The sequence below is a fragment of the Coptis chinensis genome, chromosome 4, assembly GCF_015680905.1.
Source record: "Coptis chinensis isolate HL-2020 chromosome 4, ASM1568090v1, whole genome shotgun sequence".
NCBI classification, from domain to species: Eukaryota; Viridiplantae; Streptophyta; class Magnoliopsida; order Ranunculales; family Ranunculaceae; genus Coptis; species Coptis chinensis.
The window spans coordinates 79,860,107-79,880,310 of NC_141459.1; the positions used below are offsets into that span (position 1 = coordinate 79,860,107).

Sequence of the window (20,204 nt, forward strand, 5' to 3'; positions counted from 1 at the left end):
ATTTCAAATGGGGTAACTTGTGAGACAAATTACTCATTCATATCTCAATGTATTTGTGCAAAGCAAATCAATTTTTCTAACAGTTTCCACTTAGTCCTGGCTTATATAGTTTGAGTGTCTTCTTTCTTAAAGCCATGGTCCAGCATGCAAATGACAAGTTAATTTAGGACATATAGATGTAGGGGATGGTTATATGAACTCCACTAAAACGAACTCCAAATGAACTCCACCACTTAACTCAATGAACTAGAAGCTGATGTTTGGTGGAGATGTTTTCCACACAATAGAGATCATCCTCACAAAAAATCAGCTCATTTGAAGATGTACAACCTCATCAAAAATCATTTAGAAAGTTATGAAATTATCCAACGGTCCAGATTTTTTTAATTTCGATACAATTTTTGACAAGGTTAGACATATTCAATTGAGCTGATTTTTGGTGGGGATGTTCTCCATCATGATATGTACACATCCACAAAAAATTAGACCTCAGTTCATTTTGTAAGTTCATTTTTATGAGTGGAGTAACTTTGGAGTCGCTATAAGGTGGAGTTCATATAACCATCCCCATAGATGTACGCTTATCTCATGCTATGGTCAAGCGTACACTGTGTACTTGCCTTAATTCTCACTCCAACTTCTGCCATTTGGTCGTCATGATGACAAAATAGTTAAGCTAATATGGTTATCTGAATTCTGAACTTAAATAGGTGAGAATAGAACTTCTATATCAATGAATTTTTTTGATAAAGCTATATCAATGAATTGATTATAAACCAAAAGGAGAAATAAAAGCTTGCAAAGATGAATTAGTGAATTTTCGTAAATTTTAAATGTTTTAACATTGGGATTTACATTTTCCTTTAAAAAGGAAATCAAACACAATGTGGAATATGCAGTTGATACCATCAGATGATTCTACAAGCATAAAGACATCTTTGGGAGAATGGAGATATATACAGGATGAGGTCAATGCAAACAATTGATCGATGCACAGAGATCACAGCAAATGTTACACACAAAACAACTTCATTCACAATAACAATTTCACTGCTCCAATCTATTGTGGTATTGACACTGCAGCACGTTCCGAGCAACATTAAATCCTGGAGTAGCACAGTCAGGTTCATAGAAACTTTGATATAACCTGGATAGAATTCCAGAAGGCCATAAAGGCTGCTGTCAACAACGCTGGGTTTTGGTATATACTGTTGTTAGCAGTCAAATCTTAGGACAATCTACTATGCATCCATAATCCAATCCATATCAAAGTACAAAAAGAATATTCTATTGCACACCTTAGCTTTATCAACATTTTTCTGAAGAAACATGAAGACTAACCTAAACTGAAGCTTATAAAATCCGAAGATCTAAAGAAAATTGAAGTATAAAAAATTACCCGATGGCAGTTGCTCCCCAGGAAACGACATTATATACAACTTTACTTCCATCCCAAGCCTTTCGAAGTTTCCCCTTTTTCTTTTTCACATAAAATGTTTTGCTCAGAGCTAAAATGAAACAGAAATTACGTCAGATTTCTTTCAACCACTTTAAGTGTACTTAAGAATTACAAATATTTGCATAAATTATTGGAATGCAAAAGACAAATAAGTTCATTACCTACTTATTGTAATAATCCAAAGTATAATAGTCTTACTGGAAATTGGGCTCTAGACACTTTCTGTAGTGTTTTTTTTTTTTTTGAGAAACCACAAAATTTTCTTTTGATATTACTCCATTTTTTGTGACACGTCAGATTTTAGTATATTATGGAAATCTTATTTCTCATTTTTACCCTTTTCTTGTAACTGCTTATTTGTTTCGCACACCAAATAAGAGAGAAAGAGAAAATTCTTAACTGTAACCACGATGCTCTTTTATCCCTCCCAAAATAAATTCAAACCAAATTTTCAAATTTGGCTGTGTTTTTTCCCATTATACTGCTGGAGTATCACAAAATTTCATATTTCTTTTTTATTTCAACTGATACATGAATTCTTCTTGAGATATCGTATACGATCTAATTGCAGTAACAAAATAGGTAAATTGTTAGAATTCAATCTACTATTGTTTGATTTATTTTTGCTTATGTATATATCATCATCCATATTCGTATTTACAATTTCTTTTTTTCCTCAGACTTTTTCTTGTTGTTTAGTTAATGGACTTTTCGGTGGTTGCGGTGACATTGTATAAGAATGAAAAATTTTCTGTTCGAATTGGGTTGGATTCTAGGATTAGTGAAGTTAAAAGCATTATATGTACCAGATGGCTTGATTTTACTCCAACCACATGTAACTTATATGTGTTTCGTGAAGAAAAAAAAAAAAACGTAATTGATTAATCGATTCGATCGCAATCTCTAGCATGTTTTGTTTATGCTAAAGGATATGGTTCTGTGGAGATGTATGTTGGCATGGTTGAACAACCACTTAGAATGTTGTCTCATGGTAGTGGTAGTAGTAGTGTTACACAGATGTGTGATGTGTCTACTACAATTCAGCGGCCTTCGAAGTCTTCTGTATGGGCAACATTGATAACTGGAGTTGGTCAGAGGTTTCGTGGTGGTTCTGTTGAATTCAAGACTACGTTACTAAAATATTGTCTTGAAAATGGGTATTCTTATTTTCTGGAGAGGAATGATTCTATGAGAGTTACTGCTGTATGTACCATGAAGAAGGAGATGGGATGTCCTTGGAAAGTGCATGCATATGCAAGGTTCAAAATGCTTCAGTTATTTGAAATTACAGAAATGGTTCCTAACCATACTTGTGGTGCTGGGTTTAAGGATGCAATGAATCCCAAGATGACAAGTCAGCTTGTGAAGAGTGTTATTATTGACCAAGTGAGAGACAACCCTTTGTTGAAACCTATAGATATTGTAAAAGAATTCAAACGTGATTTTAAGTTGAATTTGGGTTACTATTATGCTTACACTGGGAAAGAACTTGCTATGAAGGAGATATATGGTGATGATGCTTTGTCTTATGCACTTTTGAACTGGTATGAGGATAACTTGAGGAGAACCAATCCGGGTACTTATACAGACTTGGAGGTGAACAAAGTGACTCGTAAGTTTGAGAGGCTTTTATTTTCATTTGAGGCGCTATAATGGGTTTAATTATTGCCAACCCATGGTTTGCTTGGATGGTACTTTTTTGAAAGCAAAATACAAAGGGTGTATGTTATCTGCAACAGCTAAAAATGCCAATCAAGGTAAGTTTTTTATACATTTGTGCGATTACCTAAGTTTCATGTTTTTAGAGAAAATGATATGTCAAATAAATTATAATATGTATTTTATTCTGTTTTCATAGATTTTGATGTATCTTTAGTAAAATGTTTTTTTTTTCAATGAAAATGTTATTCTTCATAGACACTTTTGTTGTATTTGTAGGTTTATTTCCTGTGGCATTTGCTGTTGTTGTGTCTGAGGATGATGGCAATTGGGCTTGGTTCCTGAAAAATTTGAAGAAAGTTGTTTCGCCCAATAGAAGGCTTACATTTATTACTGATAGGCATCATGGGCTGGTGACCTATATCCCAATCGTGTTTCCTGATTCCTACCATAGCTTTTGTCTTTGGCATTTAAAGAATAATATAAAGACGGCTGTGTCCAGTAAAAGTTCCAAACGTTCTTATGTTCAGAAGTTGCTCTCTGATTGTGCTTATGCTGCAACTAACACTGAATTTGACGAAGCTATGGGTGAGCTGAGACTTGTTGGTGGAGATGAAGTCGATAAATTTTTAGAGAGAGTGCCTTATAAGCATTGGGCAAATGTATATTTTCAGGGGAATAGGTACTCTCTATCCTTTCTAAATGTTTTTTATATATATATAGATGTATATATATTTGGTGGTATAATGTTCGTTGGTGTAGGCTTGTAACGTACTAGTTCTTATTCACATATAAGTTAGACATGGTGTTAGACATAGTATCCTTATTGGGAAAACTTGTTAGTTGTACATATGACATTCTTCATTTGTTTTTGTCAGCCAACTGAAGTTGTTTCGCTTTGTTTTGGTTCTTTTGACTTAGGTTTGGGGAGATGTGTTCTAATATTGCCGAGAGCTTTAATTCTTGGATAGGCAAAGAACGATACATGCCAATTACATCAATGTTGGATACAATCCGTGTTAAGATAATGGACATGATGACGGGCCGGAAAAATGTAACAAATGGAAATCAATGATGTGTCCGAAAATGGAGAAAAGGCTGGTTGAGAGAATTCAACTTGGTCGGACTTGGAAAGTAACAAAGTCAGCTGATGATGTGTTTGAGGTTCATTCTGACAATATCCATTGCGTTGATTTAAAGCGTTTCTTCTGCAGTTGCAATGTGTGGACCATTGAATCTTTTCCTTGTAAGCATGCTTTACAATGTATACTCAGTATTGGTGAAGACGTGCACAAGTTCTGTGACCCGTATCTTGCTGTTTGTGCTTTTCGTGATTCTTACTCACAGTCGATTAATCCTGTTCCTGATATTGACAAACCAAAAGGGAAGCCTGAAGGTTCATTTATACTGCCACCTGATACTAAACGTACTCCAGGATGCAGGAGGAATAAAAGGAAAGAGAGTATGGGTGCGAGAGAGAGAAAATTGCATAAGTGTAGCAGGTGCAATTTGTATGGGTACCATAATCGTTCAACTTGCACTGCGGGCTGCTAGAGACAACCATAGTTTGCTGATTTTTTCATTTCTTTTATTGTTTTTTTTTTTTTTTCATTTTCTATTTCTTTTTAGTATGGATTTGTGTTGAACCAATGATTCTTATTTATTTATATAAATTCCATTTCCTTTTCATATTTTAGACTTGCTGTTTTGACATTGTTTGTTATGTTTTTTATGGGCCTGTCAGCCTGTGTCATGAAAGTGCGTTCTACTATCTGAACAAAGCAAAACTTGTGACCACTTGTTCCCTAGTACGTTATGTCTGAAGATCCCAGGCTCAGTTTCTGACAAGATGATAAGAAATGTAAATACAAGTTGTTAAATTAAAGGTACCTCTTGAATTGAATGCTTTTGCACATGAAATAAATAATAAATAAAGTTGGATAATTAAAACTTAAAAACCCTGTAGCAGTAGGGAAGGGATGGTATGTTAATCAGATAAACGGAAGTAAGTGCTTCTTCAGCCCAGTAGCAGCGAGGTACATGAGATGACCTAGCTCGGATTTTCTTGTTTGCTTCGTTCTTCTCTTTCACATAAGTTCCCGGCAGAGGTCATGTTAGCGATCTTTCTTTTGTTTTGGCTGCTTTCGTAGGGTAGTTCATTTGCTTATGGGATATCTTAAAATACTTTTCGGAAAAAACGGGTAATAGCGGCTACTGCCTCGTGCCAATAGGAATGTAGGGCAGCCCTTCGCACTAAACCAATAGAAGAGTGGAGCAGCACCTCGTATCAATAGAGGTACGACTATAAAACCTTTGAATTCTTATGGAATAATAAAACAATGCGGATGGATGTGTAGTATTATGATTATTATCCAATTCGATGAACTGATACTCAACTGTATGGAATATTGACAAAGTATTATCTGACACAAGTCCTTCAGTCATGCCCAAAGACAAAGTGTCTTGCCAAAATTGACAAAGTAGACACTTCAGGAGCTACTGTCAAGCACTTGTGTGTATATGGAACTTTTGGGCATAGCACAATAAGCACCACAACTATCATAAACAGAAGAAAACCAACTCCAGAAAAGATTGCTGCTAGCACTTGATGAGACTGCTATCATGGGGCCATGCATGATAACAACAAAAGAAACGGAATGCATGATAACAACAAAAGAAACGGAACACAAAATGTGAAATAATTTCACACTGTTTTTTGTCTATAATTCTACATAGTCTCAGTCTATCTTGAAATTTAAAACAATCATTAATCTTTGAGATGTGGTATGGCGTGTTGGACCAAACATCTCTGCAGAATTATTCCATGATCCCTTATTCACACTTTCATTGCCTAATTGATTTAGGGGCTTAGGGGTTAGGGTTGATTTTCTAAGGGTTTAGGGGTTAATGCTTAGGGTGTAGGATCATTGTTCAGGGTTATTGTTTACTGTAGGATGTTGCAGGAAAGGCATTCTGTTCAGAGTTTCAGAAAAAGCATCGGCGTTTGCAGAAAAAAGTAGTCATTTCCTAGCTGTCTCTTATCCTTCATTGTTTTATAGGTTCACTAGAAAAAAACACTAGATTAAGGATAATAGAGGATATTTGTGCGCAATCATCACTGCAGAAATTGCGGGGATATTTTCTGTGAAAAGTGTAACCATGGTAGAATTTCTCTCACTACAGAGGAAAATTCTCAGCAAGTGCGAGTTTGTGACAGATGCTTGGCAGAAGTGACTTAGAAGTCGAGTAATGCAAAAGAATCTGCCACCAAACCTGCATTGTTTGTGTGAAAACCTTATCATTGGTATATTTATGTGTATCTGACCTTCCATTTTGAAGTATAATACACTTAAGTTGAAAAAAAAAACTAGATTAAGGATAACAACAATTATCATAAGAATACCAACTACTCTGTTTCCAAAAAAACATTGGAACTTGAATCAATCTGCCAAGTGCAAATATTGAACTTAAGACTTAACTTCCCAGTGCATATATTGAACTTAAGACTTAACATCCAACTGCATATATCTGTCCAATCCCCTATTCCTCCGGACACAAATAATAATAAGAAAAAAAAAAAAAATTCAGCTACATACTTCTTTTCAAATCTCATTGCTTTTATTTGACTTTGAAGTCCAACTTCTGTACTTGTCAGACAAGATCTTGTAGGCAAATTTTGCACGAGTCTTTTGGATTTTTTCTTCAAAGTTGCCTTCTTCGAACAAGAACTTGTTTTTTCCCTCGTATGACCATTGCATGAACTTGCATACATAAACCTTCCGTCTTCTCTCTGCTAAGAAATTGATATTAAGTCCAGTTTAGAATAAATATATTTTAATTATAAAGTCGTTTCAAGTTTATCCCCTTACGGTGAACATTGTTGTGGGCAGTCCATAACTTGAATTGGGGAATCTGTTGGCAACAATTTTTTGCCTTCTCTATAGTGTTGTTTGTTCACCAACTCACCACTTTATCTCTCAAAATTCAATTATTTAGTTAGAAGATGAAATAATACAAGAAACAAATAAGTGAATCTCTATTTACTGGGTTCAAGTAGGAAGGACTTGGTCACATGATTCGCAAGGAGAGGCCAAAAACAAACTATTTAGACTTTGTTAAGATAAGTTTTGAATGCAATGCTTTAAGGTTAACACAATGAAACATAATAATGTATTTAGTTACAATGTTAAACCACGCAAGAAGAAGCAAGTAGAGGTGCATTTAATAAGGTCACTAACCATTACTTTAGCGTCTTTTTTGTATTTGTCTTTTGAGGTCTTTCCTGGCAGCAACGCATTGAAATAAATCCACTCCCAAGTGTCATAGTCCAATCTCAGAAGTGTCCAATGGTAGTTGTCCCTTGACCTTTTTGTTTTGGGTGTGTTAATCGGAAAGAAATAGAACATGACATCTTCTTCAACTATTTCCAAAACATCTTCTAGAAAGGATCTCACATTTTTTTGGTTCTCATCTGTAATAAATGTCTAGAAACAATATGTAACTATTTTAGTTTACCAAAAAAAAAGGAAAAGAAGAAGATAACATAGATTAAAAAAATATGGGATTGGTAGCTAACATTTACCTTACACATTGAATGGAAGAATTTGCTCTTTGCATTATTTGTGTTGTTTTCTCTCAAATATGACATGAACCAGTCAATGATCTACATGATTCATGTAAACAATAACAGGCCAACAATAGTTAGTGCTTTTGCGATTAATTGCTAATCATTTTATGGGAAGTTTTACGTACTATAATGCATTAACAAACATTACCTCGTTACTTAAAAATTTATTAAACATTAGATCTTCAAGTACAATTCCTTTAATGTTGAAATCACCTCCATTCCATGCTATTGTGCTGCCATAATGATTGTTCAATATAATGTTAGAAAGTACTTATAAACAAAGGAAAATAAATCCAATAACCCAAAAATGTCAACACAAAAACTGAACATGGTACTCCTTATTTTCTTTGTTTATATTATCCGTCTTTATATTGCTTAAGATTACTGACCATATATGCAACAACAGTGGCTATGTATCACATGGACTAGGAAATCCTTGGAAAAAACTGAAGTTGGATCATCTAGGGACCAAACCAAGCTAGGCCAATTGCTCTACCTCTAAGGCTCTCGGTTCTCTATTGTTTACAGCTCTTAATTTGTTTTTTGACTCATTTACGACACACAAGCTAAAATAAATGAAAGAATTATGACTTAAGCAAAAGCAGTTAAAGCATCATAACCAATCAAAAACATGCAACGGCAAGGTAGATCTTTAAAATATATAAAGCCAACCTAGAAAAAAAAAAAAAAAAACTTCTACATAATATTGTATTACTATTTACTAGCTGAAATAATAAAAGGGTATGCCATTTTTATTTCATAAACTATTATCAAATACCTTTTAGAAGCTTGATTGAAGAAATTTTGCACCACAACCTTTTGGTCATCATCCAGAAATTTCCATAGTGGGCTTGTAGCAACGTCTCTCAACTTGTTTTTTGTTAGATTCTCCAATGGCATCGATTCTGACTCAACTTTTATTGTAGTTTTCTTTTCTTTTCCCTTTGCATCTGCAGGGTTGTCATTTGTAAATTCTTTTCTACATGTTTGACACTCAAAGCCTAGATAAATATAGTCTATTTCTTGTCGCTTCTTCCCCATTCCAATCATACTTTCAGTAACAATTTTGTTAGCGCTCATTGCACCTTGTTTGTCTTTCAGCTCCATTATTTCCTCATGACACAATTTAAGTTGTTCTATCAACACGTGCTTTTGGAATTGCAGTTTTCCAATAGTAAGTTTCAGTTCTTCAATATCTCGATTGTCAATGTCTTCTTTTGTTGTATCTCCTTCCTTTTTAACATCTCCTTTCTTTTTATCCTCTTCAACCTTAATCTTTTGTTTCTTTTTTTTTTTCAACACATTCTTCAAAATCAGAGTCAGAATTGCATTCCTCTTCTCTCATCAAAATAATAAAATTGTCTTATAAAAAAAAAAGTCATTTGTCCTTTCACAATTTCACAATTTGAATTACATCAAACAAAGCTTAAATATGTTATTCAAAATTATTAGAGATGTATTTTAAATTGCTAAAGCTGTATTGAAATTAGTTGTAATCAACATACCTTTTTTCCGTTTTTGAAGTTGATGTTTTCCACATTATTTTGGTCTCCCCAGAAATTCATTTCACTTTTAATTGGAATTTTGTAGATTTCGGATGAATTTTAGTTATTTTTATTAACCCACTACTCTTTTGGTAACTGATTTAGTTCGTAGTTTTTATTTTGTTGGTAGTTGGCTTATTTAGTAGAGACTAATAAAAGAGGTCAAAATTGTAAAAGTCAGTCTGAAATTTGAGACAGATGTCAAATTTCAGTTTTTATGGAGGAAAAACAAAAAAAATGTTTGCTATTTCCTCTGAACTAAAGAAATTTGCGTCTGTGTACCTATACCTAATTTTCTGAATAGTCTTATGATCGAGTTCTCCTATTCGTCAAAATTTGATTTTAAATTTTTTTTCTTGATCCTCATTCGATTGGTATTCATCTTTATTACTTTGGTATGGTTTATTCAAATAAAAAATGAGTGTTTGCATGTTTATTGGTGAGATAAAAAAAGAGGTGGTTGGAGAAGAAAAAAAAAAAAAAAAACTAGGTTTTTTTTTTCTAAAGTGAATCACGTAGAGTGAGTAATATGTAGGATTTAAAATGGATTCCATCAGTTATATTCAATAAATAACTTGTTTTAATCAATAAATATTTTGAATATGTCAAATAAAAAGAAAAACAATTTAGGAAGCTAAATACATTTTATTTACTTATTTTAAAGTTGGGGTTGTAATGTTTTTATGAGTGTGTCCACGGTCACCCTTATTCATTCCTTCTTGTCCTAATAAAACGCGTTTTTTATTTTTTAAACTTACCGTAATAAAACAACAACACACTCTTTCACAAGTTTCAACTTTCAACTCTGTCTTTTTCTCAGGTCATTCCTTCAAAACCTTGATTGCTTCCAACGAAATAAAGTATGCACACACCCCACTTGTTTTGAGATCTTACCAATCAACTTTACAATATTAACATAGAATTTAACAACACACTGGGTCCCACTTGCTCTTCTTCTTCTTCTGTCCTTCTATAGATCTGGAGCTTATTTGAGTTGCTTTCTGTTTGTTGCAGAACTTTATAGGAAGAGAGAAATGGGATTGGTTGGTTTTCAGGAAAAGGAGGATGAGGGTGTTTTGGTTAAGAATAAGTATAGAAGAATGGATATGGAGTCGAGAGAAGGAGAAGAGGATAGTGTTTTGAGTATAGAGAGAAAGCAACTAGAGAGAAGCAAGACTACTAAGAAATATGTCTTTGCTTGTGCTGTTTTTGCTTCTCTTAATTCTGTTCTTCTTGGCTATGGTAATGTTGTTGACTTATTTCATTTGCTTTATTAGGAATGGTTGGCAATTGTTACACTTTATGTAGGTGTTTAATTTTTCATGATTGCTAACTGAAAATGGCGGGGCAGAGAGATTTGGTACTAATAAAAGGATTGTTATTTGTAGAAAAACGGCAGGTTTCTTTTCATTGAGAATACTAGCTAAAGTCATCTATATTGATTTTGTTTGACCTTTGAAATATCAATATGGAGTTTCATAGATGCCTTGATCCACATTGTGCAATTCATTTAGGTGCAATGCAAAGCAACTTAGGTTGATGTCTTTTTGTTGAAAAGATGAGCTTCAAACATGTACTGCATTTTCCAGTTTAAAGTTTTTGTTCTTTAATTTTGACATTAGATTTACATATTAAGAGTCCCAGCATTCTATGAGAATGAATTCTATTACGAGAAATAAAAATTTATGAGACTCTCACACCAAAAATTATATAGTTTTTCTCTCTAGAGCATATATATTTCTTGTTGTCTCTGGTTAATAGACCTGGTAATTTGGATGTGACTCTTAAGTTTCCAGATCTAACTTCAGCTTTGTACTCTTGGATTTACAGATGTCGGCGTTATGAGCGGAGCGATTTTATTCATTCAAGAAGATCTAAAGATTACAGAGGTGCAACAAGAAGTTCTTGTGGGGATTTTGAGCTTCGTTTCGCTTATAGGTAGTTTAGCTGCGGGAAGAACCTCAGACGCCATTGGTAGAAAATGGACAATGGGTTTCGCAGCCGTTATATTTCAAACAGGTGCTGTCGTAATGACTGTTGCTCCTACCTTTCGAGTATTGATGATAGGCAGACTGTTGGCTGGAGTAGGAATAGGCTTTGGAGTTATGATTGCTCCTGTGTATATCGTGGAGATATCCCCTGCCATTGCTAGAGGATCTCTCACCTCTTTCCCGGAAATCTTCATAAATATAGGGATCCTACTTGGTTATGTTTCAAATTATGCATTCTCTGGTTTTTCGTCACATATAAACTGGAGGATAATGCTTGCTGTTGGTATACTTCCCTCAGTTTTTATTGCGGTTGCACTGTTTATTATACCAGAGTCCCCAAGGTGGCTGGTGATGAAGGACCGGATAAACGAAGCAAGAGAAGTGCTAATGAAGACAAATGAAAATGAGGGAGAAGTGGAAGAAAGACTGGCAGAGATACAGACTGCAGCTACAAAAGCTAACGGGGAAATTGAGGAAAAAGCCATATGGCGTGAATTGTTAAGTCCATCTCCTTTGCTTCGTCGAATGCTGATTACTGGAGTTGGAATCCAGTGTTTCCAACAAATCACGGGCATAGATGCAACTGTTTATTACAGCCCGACAATATTTAGAGATGCTGGGATTGAAGATAAGACCAAGCTTCTAGCTGCTACTGTTTCAGTTGGATTTGCCAAAACTATTTTCATCTTGATAGCTATAGTACTCATCGACAAGGTAGGGAGAAAGCCCTTGTTGTATGTAAGCACAATTGGTATGACAACTTGTTTGTTTATATTGGCACTCAGTCTTTCGGTACTGGGTGGAAAGGCTGGAATTACAATGGCAATATTAGCAGTCTGCGGGAATGTAGCTTTCTTTTCAGTTGGCATCGGTCCTGTTTGCTGGGTTGTGACATCTGAAATCTTCCCTCTTAAGCTTCGTGCTCAAGCATCGGCAGTTGGGGCAGTAGGGAATCGAGTGTGCAGTGGCCTGGTTGCCATGTCCTTCCTTTCGGTTACACGTGCCATTACAGTGGGTGGAACTTTCTTCATTTTTTCTGCAGTTTCAGCTCTTTCTGTTGCTTTTGTACATTTTTTTGTCCCAGAAACAAAGGGGAAGTCTTTGGAGCAGATTGAGTTACTATTTCAGAAGAATGTAGATTGGCAAAAAAGTGAGGTGGAACTTGGAGATGTGGAGCAGCTAGTGCAGAAAGTGTGACGATTGTGCAAATTTTGTTTGATGACTGGTAAGGTTCACAATTAACTTATAATTCAATGGGGAGCATTTACGTGTTTGGAGGTACTCATATCTGAAGTCCTTCGGTCGAGCTTCGAAGTACAGAATTTCTGGCAGAAATGTTCAGGCATTATGTTCGGTAGATATAAGCAAACAAGACCTGTTTTCTATTCATCATTGGAAGAGAAGTATTCTGTAACCTGTTTTGATATCTCCAATGTCTTAGTCTGAAGCTGATTCAAGATTAATGTATACATCTCTCTCTAACTTAAGTTGGTATACCTTGTAATGAAAGTTTTTAACTCGTTTGTTTTTTCTTGTCGATTTTCTTATATGTAAATTTCCATATTTCTTGTGATCTTTAGACTTGGGAGATTTCTTCAACGAAACATAGGCAATTAACTGTAAGATACCCTGACACTTTAAAGTGTGCCTCATTCATTGTGACAGTGTACGTTCACCCTCCTTAACTCAATTACCATAAACATGTGCGTTTTCTTTGTACTGCTTTTCCTTCTTCTGTAGTTCCTTAATTTCCAGTGATAAAAGGACAGTGGGTACGAAAGAGATATGGAGGCTGAGTCAGGTTAGTGCCATTGAAAAGATCAGTGCCACATACCAGATTCCCCGAGTATCATTTAGTTCAATCTAAGTTTATATTAAGATTTTACTATCTTTGAAGTAGGCCGGGGTGCAAACTGATAGGTTTGGATTGGGATATGTCTGTATTCGAGAAAATTTATACCGATATCCGAATCCGATGGATATTAAAAAAATTATCCGAATCCGATTTCGGATATCCAAATCGGATATCGTATAATATCCGATCTGAAAATGAAAATTAATTAAATTTTTATTTGCTTTGAATAATTCATTTTACCACTATCATTTTACTATTATAAATGAATAATTTCATTTTACCACTATATATATATTTGTCATTTATTATTATTATTTTGTTATTATAGTTTTATATTATTAGTTTATGATTTTATATAATATTTTATACAATAAACAATGAATAAATTAATTATATATAATAACTATTAATTTTTTAAAATCGAATCGGATATTATCGGATGCGGATATGACAATATCCGAATCAGTATCCGAAACCAGTTCAGACATAAAAAATTATCTGAATCGGAAGTCGATATTCGAAATTTTCCGATAAAATTTAATTTTTCGAATGCAAATTCGAATCGGATTCGAATATTTGGATATCCACTTGTACCCCTACTTTGAAGAAATGCGACACTTGATTCTCTAAAGAACTCTATAATTTGTATGTGGTAGGCCCATGGTTGCATAAGTTGGAGTAGGGGTGTAATGCGGGTCGGGTCAACTGTGGGTCAAATAGTGATGGGTCAGGTCGGGGTGGGTCTAGGAGATACAAATCCAGTGGTCTCCAACGGGGCGGGGTGGGGCGGGGGCGTTGAAGTGTCATGTCTTAGTACCACCACCCAGCCTGTTGGGTCAACTTACGGGGTGGGTCATCTGGGGCAGGTGGAAATTGTCATTTTAACCTAATTTAAAAAAAAAAAAAAAAAAAAAAAAAAAAAAACACTTCTTAATCTGCAAGTAATATCTTTCCAATTCACAACATAGAGAAAATTAATGGAATCAATCAATGAAAAATAAACAAAAATGAAAAACTATAACTTGAACCCAAAACCATATATATTTGAAAATTTAAAACTTCTTTATCGTGATTTACCATTTGTAAATTGATTATCTTCCATAGCAAGATAAAATGAAGATAGGAGGGTCTATGGTACAAAACAATAAAATATAAACTAAAAGAATTTAAAATTAATACAAGGATGAATGATTCATCTTCTCCAAAATTTGAAAATTGAATTTGAACTCTTGATATTTGCCCAATGTTCAAACTTGGGAAAATTCTTTTGAACTCTTGAAATTTGTAGAAATTGAATTTGACCTCTTGAATTTGAAATTAATGCTGAACTCATAAGTTTGTGTTCATATCTCTCAAATTTCTACAAAAGTTAAAATAAAATATAAACAAAATACAAAAATATTGGAGTTAGAGTCTTGAAATGATGCGGGTCAACTAGGTTGGGTCAAAGGCTTATGCCACGGTGTGGGTCGGGTTTGAGCATAAAATCTACACCCATTGCCCGACCGCGTAGAAACAGTGGTAGGGCGGGTCTATTTTCGGGTCGGTGCGGGTTTGGGTTGCGGGTGAAGACCGGATGCCCTATCGGGTAATGGGTCAACGGTATTTTTTTGCACTCCTAAGTTGGAGCAACTGATAGTCCATCTAAGTATCTAACTAGAAAAAAATTAAGTGGTACCAATAGAATGTCAGTCCTTCATTCTCAGTATGTTCCTCTGTAATGACAAGTTTGGGTTATAATGGGGCGAGTGAAAGGACAGATACGCTAGCATACCGTAGAGACCTCTTGGACAATAGCAGGATTTTCCTTGTGGGTTATGTCTCTGTTAACTGTATAGAGAACAAGCCCATAAGACAGAATTGGGGATTAATTTCGCTTTTAGTTTCGTTCAGCAAATAATTAAGGCTCCAGGACAAACTGGGTTGCAAAGACGGTATTGCCTTTTATTGTTTTTGAACCCAACTCTTCATCTCTGTTAAGTCACACCGAATGAAAGCTCAAAAACCACCATTATTAGTTTTGCATACAACCTCATCTCACCATCTACCTTTGTTAATTTAAGAAAGCTAACATTTTAAAACACACACAACTTTAAATTTTTTTCAATACCCAATTTAAACTCTAATCTACGAAATTTGAAAGTCTTAATTTCTAACAATTTGAGAATGAGAAGTTCGGATCAACATAGTGATGATTTGGGAAGAAATGAAAATTCAAACAATGAAAAAGATGAATTACCATTAAAGGTAAAACCCAAGCTTTTGTGATTTATCTTATTTGTGAGTTAGTTGTCTAAAAATAATTAGAATAATAATTTGTAATTGGCATGTCGTTATTCAATTTTTACTTTTATTTACAACTAATTTGAGTAACGAATTTATTACATGCATAAAGCTGTCTGCATGTTCTAACACACATGTATAATCTTATTTGCATGTGTGTTGCACTTGCGTGGAATTAGAGAATGAAGTATCATTAATTTTTCATGGTTATTACATTAAAAAAGTTGATTATTTTTCGAGAAGTTTTCAATCATTTATATCGTATTATTGTTTTTTGGGGTAGAAAAATCATCAGAGGAAGTTGAAACTCAAAGTTTATAGAGAACAAAATGAAGAAGACATAGATCCAAACCTACGATGTTGCTATAATAATGGAGAAGTGGCTCACTATAAAGAGTTGAAGTGTGCTCCGAATGATGATTATTGTCATGTACATAGTGTTTTGAATAATGAGGACACGTCAAGAGAAGTTATGAATTATGAAATTGATGGTGAGTATGAAGAAGAAGACAATGATGGTGAAGAAAGTGATGACAATCAACAACAAAATGAAGGCAATGATGGTGGACAAAGTGATAAAGAAAAAACTTATGAACAAACTGATGACGAGGTAAAACTACATTTATATTCTTTGATATGCGTACTGGCCTTTACATGTGCATTACCAACATGCATACTACAATCAAAGAAGGTGTCTATGCATTTGTTTTTTTTTTCAAAACTTCACATGGGTGTATGCATGTGTTTTAATTGGTTTTTAATGTCTATTTATATCATGTTACAAATAGAAGACTATATAATTTTTCTAAACTATTTTCGTATTTCATGTAGGCTTCCGAACAAGATTTTGTTGTTGTACCTAAAAAAAGTGGAAAAAGAAAAAGAGATAACAACAAAAGACAAGTGAGCAAAAAAGATGAAAGGGTGACAAGAAAAGGCACGAAGAAAGCTCCGCCCAAGAAGAGACGAAAACAAGGAGGAATTGTGACAAGGAGTGGATAGGAGAATAAAGTTGTTTTAGCTGTTTTGACAAAGAGAAAATGAGATTATGTTAAAGGTGAGCAATAACAGTTTTGGTGCAATTTCTCACAAGTGATTGACTTGATTACAAAGCTGAAAAAGAACAAAGATTTTTGAGTGGCACATGTAGCAGCTATGGAGAAGACACCTTTTCTTGTATTTTTAAAGGTTTCTATGAAGAAACGTTTGGCAAGACGCATGTTCGGTTGTCCACAAATACGATTCTTTAGCTTTTGAAGCATTACTCGAAAGATATGAAAGGCTTTAAGTTTGGAAACCAACACGTACAGCTCACAGTGGAGGATGTTGTTGTTACATTTGGGCTACCCATGAGAGGCATTTGCATACAACGTACTGTGACAGTGAAAGGAACTTGGCTGGATAAAATAACATGGTTCATTTGAGATTATCTCAGTGGAGCTGGACATATATTGCATAAGAAAGATATTGAAGGTGCAATCATAGAGTGTCTCAAAGCCAAAACGGAGACCGCATTTGGAGACTTTGCAAAGCTCATGGTGTTGTTCATGATGTCAACTGTATTCTTTGCAAACTCAAGTTATCATTTGGCATGGCATTTTGTGAAGCTTGTTGAGAACTCCAAACTTTTCTATAAAGGAGCATGGGTAGAGGCCATACATGGTGAGCTGATGGATGAAGTGCACAAGAATTGCGATACTAAGAAACCATTCTTTGGGTGTATAGTATTGCTTTTGGTAAGATAAGTTGTGATAAAGATAATAAGTTTCAGCAAACACCTACTGAAGAGGTGGTAATTGAGAAGGGAGAACCATCTCCAGTTAAACAACCATCTTATGTGCAGAGACTAAAGGATAAAAATAAGAGACCAAAAAAACTATCTAGTGGTAAGACACTAGTTTTGAAAAAGGCGAATAAAAAGAAAACTGTGAAACGGAAAGGAAATTGAAAAAAATGATGACAACGATTTTGAGGAAAGTTCAAGGAGATTATTGAAATTGGATGATAACAAATTAATGCATTTAACTCTCCAGAGATCAACAAACTAAGGTCAAGACATTCTTTGCAATGGCAGACAACGAGTAAGTTAAATATTGTGCCATTCTTGAAGTTTTCAATTTGAATATCGTGAATCCTCTTATTTTTATTACTCGTTTGTATTAAGTATAATAGCACACATGCATAATGGTCTATGCATGTGTATTAATGTGTTTTCTAGTAGAATTTTAATGTTTCTTTCAATTTTAACTCAATGTAGGATTGTGGCATGGAAAGAAGATGACCTGGAAATAGTAGGCTCCCAAGTTGAAGATGTCATGTTTGGAAGGGAAGTCGACTTTCAGGTATTTATTAATTTGATATCGGATAGTATTCTATTATTTGTTTGAGTTAATTACCATTACTAAATGCTTGAAATGTTTTTTTTGTAAAAAGATTATCGAGTGGTACTCTAGGATACTTATTGACGAGATTGGGAGTAAATCGAAATCATATATCTTACCCCCAAACTTATGGGTATATTCTTCACGTTGATTTTTTTTTTCTTTGTTTTTTTTTTCCGTATAAATTAAACAAGAACTAGCAGTGCAGTCCATGGCAGTGAATAACACCTTGATCTAACTTCTTTGCAGATCATTGTTACATATAAGAACCCGAGTAATTTGTGTGTGGAAGAATTGTTGGGAGACATAGACCTCAGTTTTGACAACTTGATTATCCCAATGAACTTTGGCAAGACAAAGACAGGCACAAAAGGGTACCATTGGATATTGCTGCATATGGATAGGTCAGGGGAGTGGGAGTATTACAACTCTGCCCATACAAAGAATATCATAAATGACAAATTCATCAAAAGTGCAAGAATTATGGTATGATTAAGCAATATTGTTATCACCGAGTATTGTAAAGATGGACAGGAAAATATACTTTTTAGCTAACATCACAAGGTCATTGTTAATGCAGAAAACAAGAGTCCTTGTTGCAGTCAACAAACGTCTGGCTATGGAGAACCCAACATAAAAGTTGATACTGGATAGAAAATTGGATGTCATGCCCTGCAACCAGCAAGAAACCTCGTAAGTACCATTCTTTTAAGAGTTAGATTTTTATACAACATTTTATACAATACCCCTTGAAAATATGAATTAAGACTTGATTCCTTGTAGATATGATCTTCACACCATGGAGATCATCTCCACAAAAAATTGCTAACCATGAGAAAACTCCTAACCATCATGAGAAAAATTGCTCTCAACTTACGAATTTTTATCAACTATCTAGAAATAACGATTTTGAACCCTTTTTGGAAAAATTTAGAAATGTTCAAATGACCCGATTTTTTGTGGAGGTCATATCCATGGTGAGAACATCTTATCCACAAAAAATTAGCCTTTATAATGTTCAAATGACCCTATATATATATATATATATATATATATATATATAGGGTCATTTATATATATATAAATGATATATATATATATATATATATATATATATATATATATATATATATATATATATATATAGGGATGGTTATATGAACTCCACTTAAAGTGACTCCTAAGTTACTCCACCACTAAATACAATGAATTAGAAACAGATTTTTGGTGGAGATGTTCTCCACACAATAGAGATCATCCTCACAAAAAATCAGTTCATTTGAAGATGTACAACCTCGTCAAAAATCATTTAGAATATTATGAAATTATCCAACGGCTCAGAATTTTTTAATTTCATAACAACTTTTGACAAGGTTAAACATATTCAATTGAGCTAATTTTTTGTGGGGGTGTTCTCTATCATGTGATGTATACCTCCACAAAAAATTATCCGTCAATTCATCTTGTAAGTCCACCTTTAGGAGTGGAGTAACTTTGGAGTCACTATAAGGTGGAGTTCATATAACCGTTCCCATATATATATATATATATATATATAAATATATTAAGAAATGATTTTACTTTGACATTTATGTTAATACTTTTTCACCATTCAGGAATGATTGTGTTATATACATATGTTTTTTCATGGGAACAATAATCATGAGGGCCGGTAAGTTTCTAACCTCAAAGTTGAAGAAACATAGTGTGGACTTCTTGAGAGCAGAAATGACATACCAATTGTTGTGTGACGATACAAGAAGTTGGAAGTTGAAGATCAATGACAGTCAATAATCAAGAGAAAGATAAGCAAAAGAAGCAGAACAAGGAAGTCACGAATGAAGCATTGGACAAAGATTGAATTAGTCAAGATAATTCCTTAGCTTAAGTGTCTGTTGTTAGTAATAGCTAGTCTTTTAGTAATAGTAAATAGTTGAGGCAATTTCAATTTTTTGAATGTTATTTCTTTTCCAAAAGGTAAATACTTTTTCCACTTAATTAATAGTGAAACTATTTTTGCGAATTGATTTTACATGCATACAGGTATATGCATGTGTTTATTTACAGGTCGATCTACGGTAGAAAGAAAAGTATATGCAAACTGGTATATGCATATGTTTATTTACAAGTCGATCTACGGTAGAAAGAAAAGTACATGCAAACTGGTATATGCATGTGTATTATACACATACATATAGGTATATGCATGTGTTTATTTACATATAGTAGAAAGAAAAGTACATGCAAACTGGTATATGCATGTGCATTATACACATGCATACAAGTATATGCATATAAAGGTTTAGTACAAAAATTTAGTAGCAACGATGAGCGGGGGATATTGAACCAAAAAGACTTGCAAATTAAATAGCAAAGACAAAAAAGAATTGCTAACAAGAGAATGT

The 20,204-nt window shown here is 34.1% G+C and overlaps 4 protein-coding genes across 4 annotated transcripts; all 4 read left to right on the forward strand.

The window, feature by feature from the left end:
* The first annotated feature begins 2,371 nt into the window (after positions 1 to 2,371).
* Positions 2,372 to 4,747, forward strand: LOC147505005 (protein FAR1-RELATED SEQUENCE 4-like). Its single transcript, XM_086604100.1, has 3 exons — positions 2,372 to 3,216; positions 3,398 to 3,800; positions 4,040 to 4,747. Exons 1-3 carry the CDS (start codon positions 3,135 to 3,137, stop codon positions 4,191 to 4,193), a joined length of 639 nt encoding a protein of 212 aa, XP_086460226.1. The 5' UTR covers positions 2,372 to 3,134; the 3' UTR covers positions 4,194 to 4,747.
* LOC147505006 (uncharacterized) lies at positions 4,205 to 4,672 on the forward strand. Its single transcript, XM_086605440.1, has one exon. The coding sequence runs from the start codon at positions 4,205 to 4,207 to the stop codon at positions 4,670 to 4,672; it is 468 nt and encodes a 155-aa protein (XP_086461566.1).
* A 5,303-nt stretch (positions 4,748 to 10,050) lies between the features above and the next one.
* LOC147505007 (putative polyol transporter 4) lies at positions 10,051 to 12,853 on the forward strand. Its single transcript, XM_086557614.1, has 2 exons — positions 10,051 to 10,531; positions 11,120 to 12,853. Exons 1-2 carry the CDS (start codon positions 10,324 to 10,326, stop codon positions 12,475 to 12,477), a joined length of 1,566 nt encoding a protein of 521 aa, XP_086413740.1. The 5' UTR covers positions 10,051 to 10,323; the 3' UTR covers positions 12,478 to 12,853.
* Positions 12,854 to 12,864: 11 nt separating this feature from the next.
* LOC147505008 (uncharacterized) lies at positions 12,865 to 19,731 on the forward strand. The gene is made up of 8 exons (XM_086557615.1): positions 12,865 to 12,946; positions 15,702 to 16,028; positions 16,250 to 17,499; positions 17,676 to 17,760; positions 17,852 to 17,932; positions 18,049 to 18,285; positions 18,380 to 18,492; positions 19,416 to 19,731. Exons 3-7 carry the CDS (start codon positions 17,486 to 17,488, stop codon positions 18,434 to 18,436), a joined length of 474 nt encoding a protein of 157 aa, XP_086413741.1. The 5' UTR covers positions 12,865 to 12,946; positions 15,702 to 16,028; positions 16,250 to 17,485; the 3' UTR covers positions 18,437 to 18,492; positions 19,416 to 19,731.
* Positions 19,732 to 20,204: the final 473 nt, after the last annotated feature.

Excerpts from the sequence above, each read along its gene's own strand:
- LOC147505005 (XM_086604100.1), top strand. The coding sequence starts at position 3,135 with ATGGTTTGCTTGGATGGTACTTTTTTGAAAGCAAAATACAAAGGGTGT. Across the intron at positions 3,217-3,397 it reads AGCTAAAAATGCCAATCAAG|GTTTATTTCCTGTGGCATTT; the intron begins GTAAGTTTTTTA and ends TTGTATTTGTAG. Across the intron at positions 3,801-4,039 it reads GTATATTTTCAGGGGAATAG|GTTTGGGGAGATGTGTTCTA; the intron begins GTACTCTCTATC and ends CTTTTGACTTAG.
- LOC147505006 (XM_086605440.1), top strand. The coding sequence starts at position 4,205 with ATGGAGAAAAGGCTGGTTGAGAGAATTCAACTTGGTCGGACTTGGAAA.
- LOC147505007 (XM_086557614.1), top strand. The coding sequence starts at position 10,324 with ATGGGATTGGTTGGTTTTCAGGAAAAGGAGGATGAGGGTGTTTTGGTT. Across the intron at positions 10,532-11,119 it reads TTCTGTTCTTCTTGGCTATG|ATGTCGGCGTTATGAGCGGA; the intron begins GTAATGTTGTTG and ends TTGGATTTACAG.
- LOC147505008 (XM_086557615.1), top strand. Across the intron at positions 17,761-17,851 it reads GAAGGGAAGTCGACTTTCAG|ATTATCGAGTGGTACTCTAG; the intron begins GTATTTATTAAT and ends TTTTGTAAAAAG. Across the intron at positions 17,933-18,048 it reads TCTTACCCCCAAACTTATGG|ATCATTGTTACATATAAGAA; the intron begins GTATATTCTTCA and ends ACTTCTTTGCAG.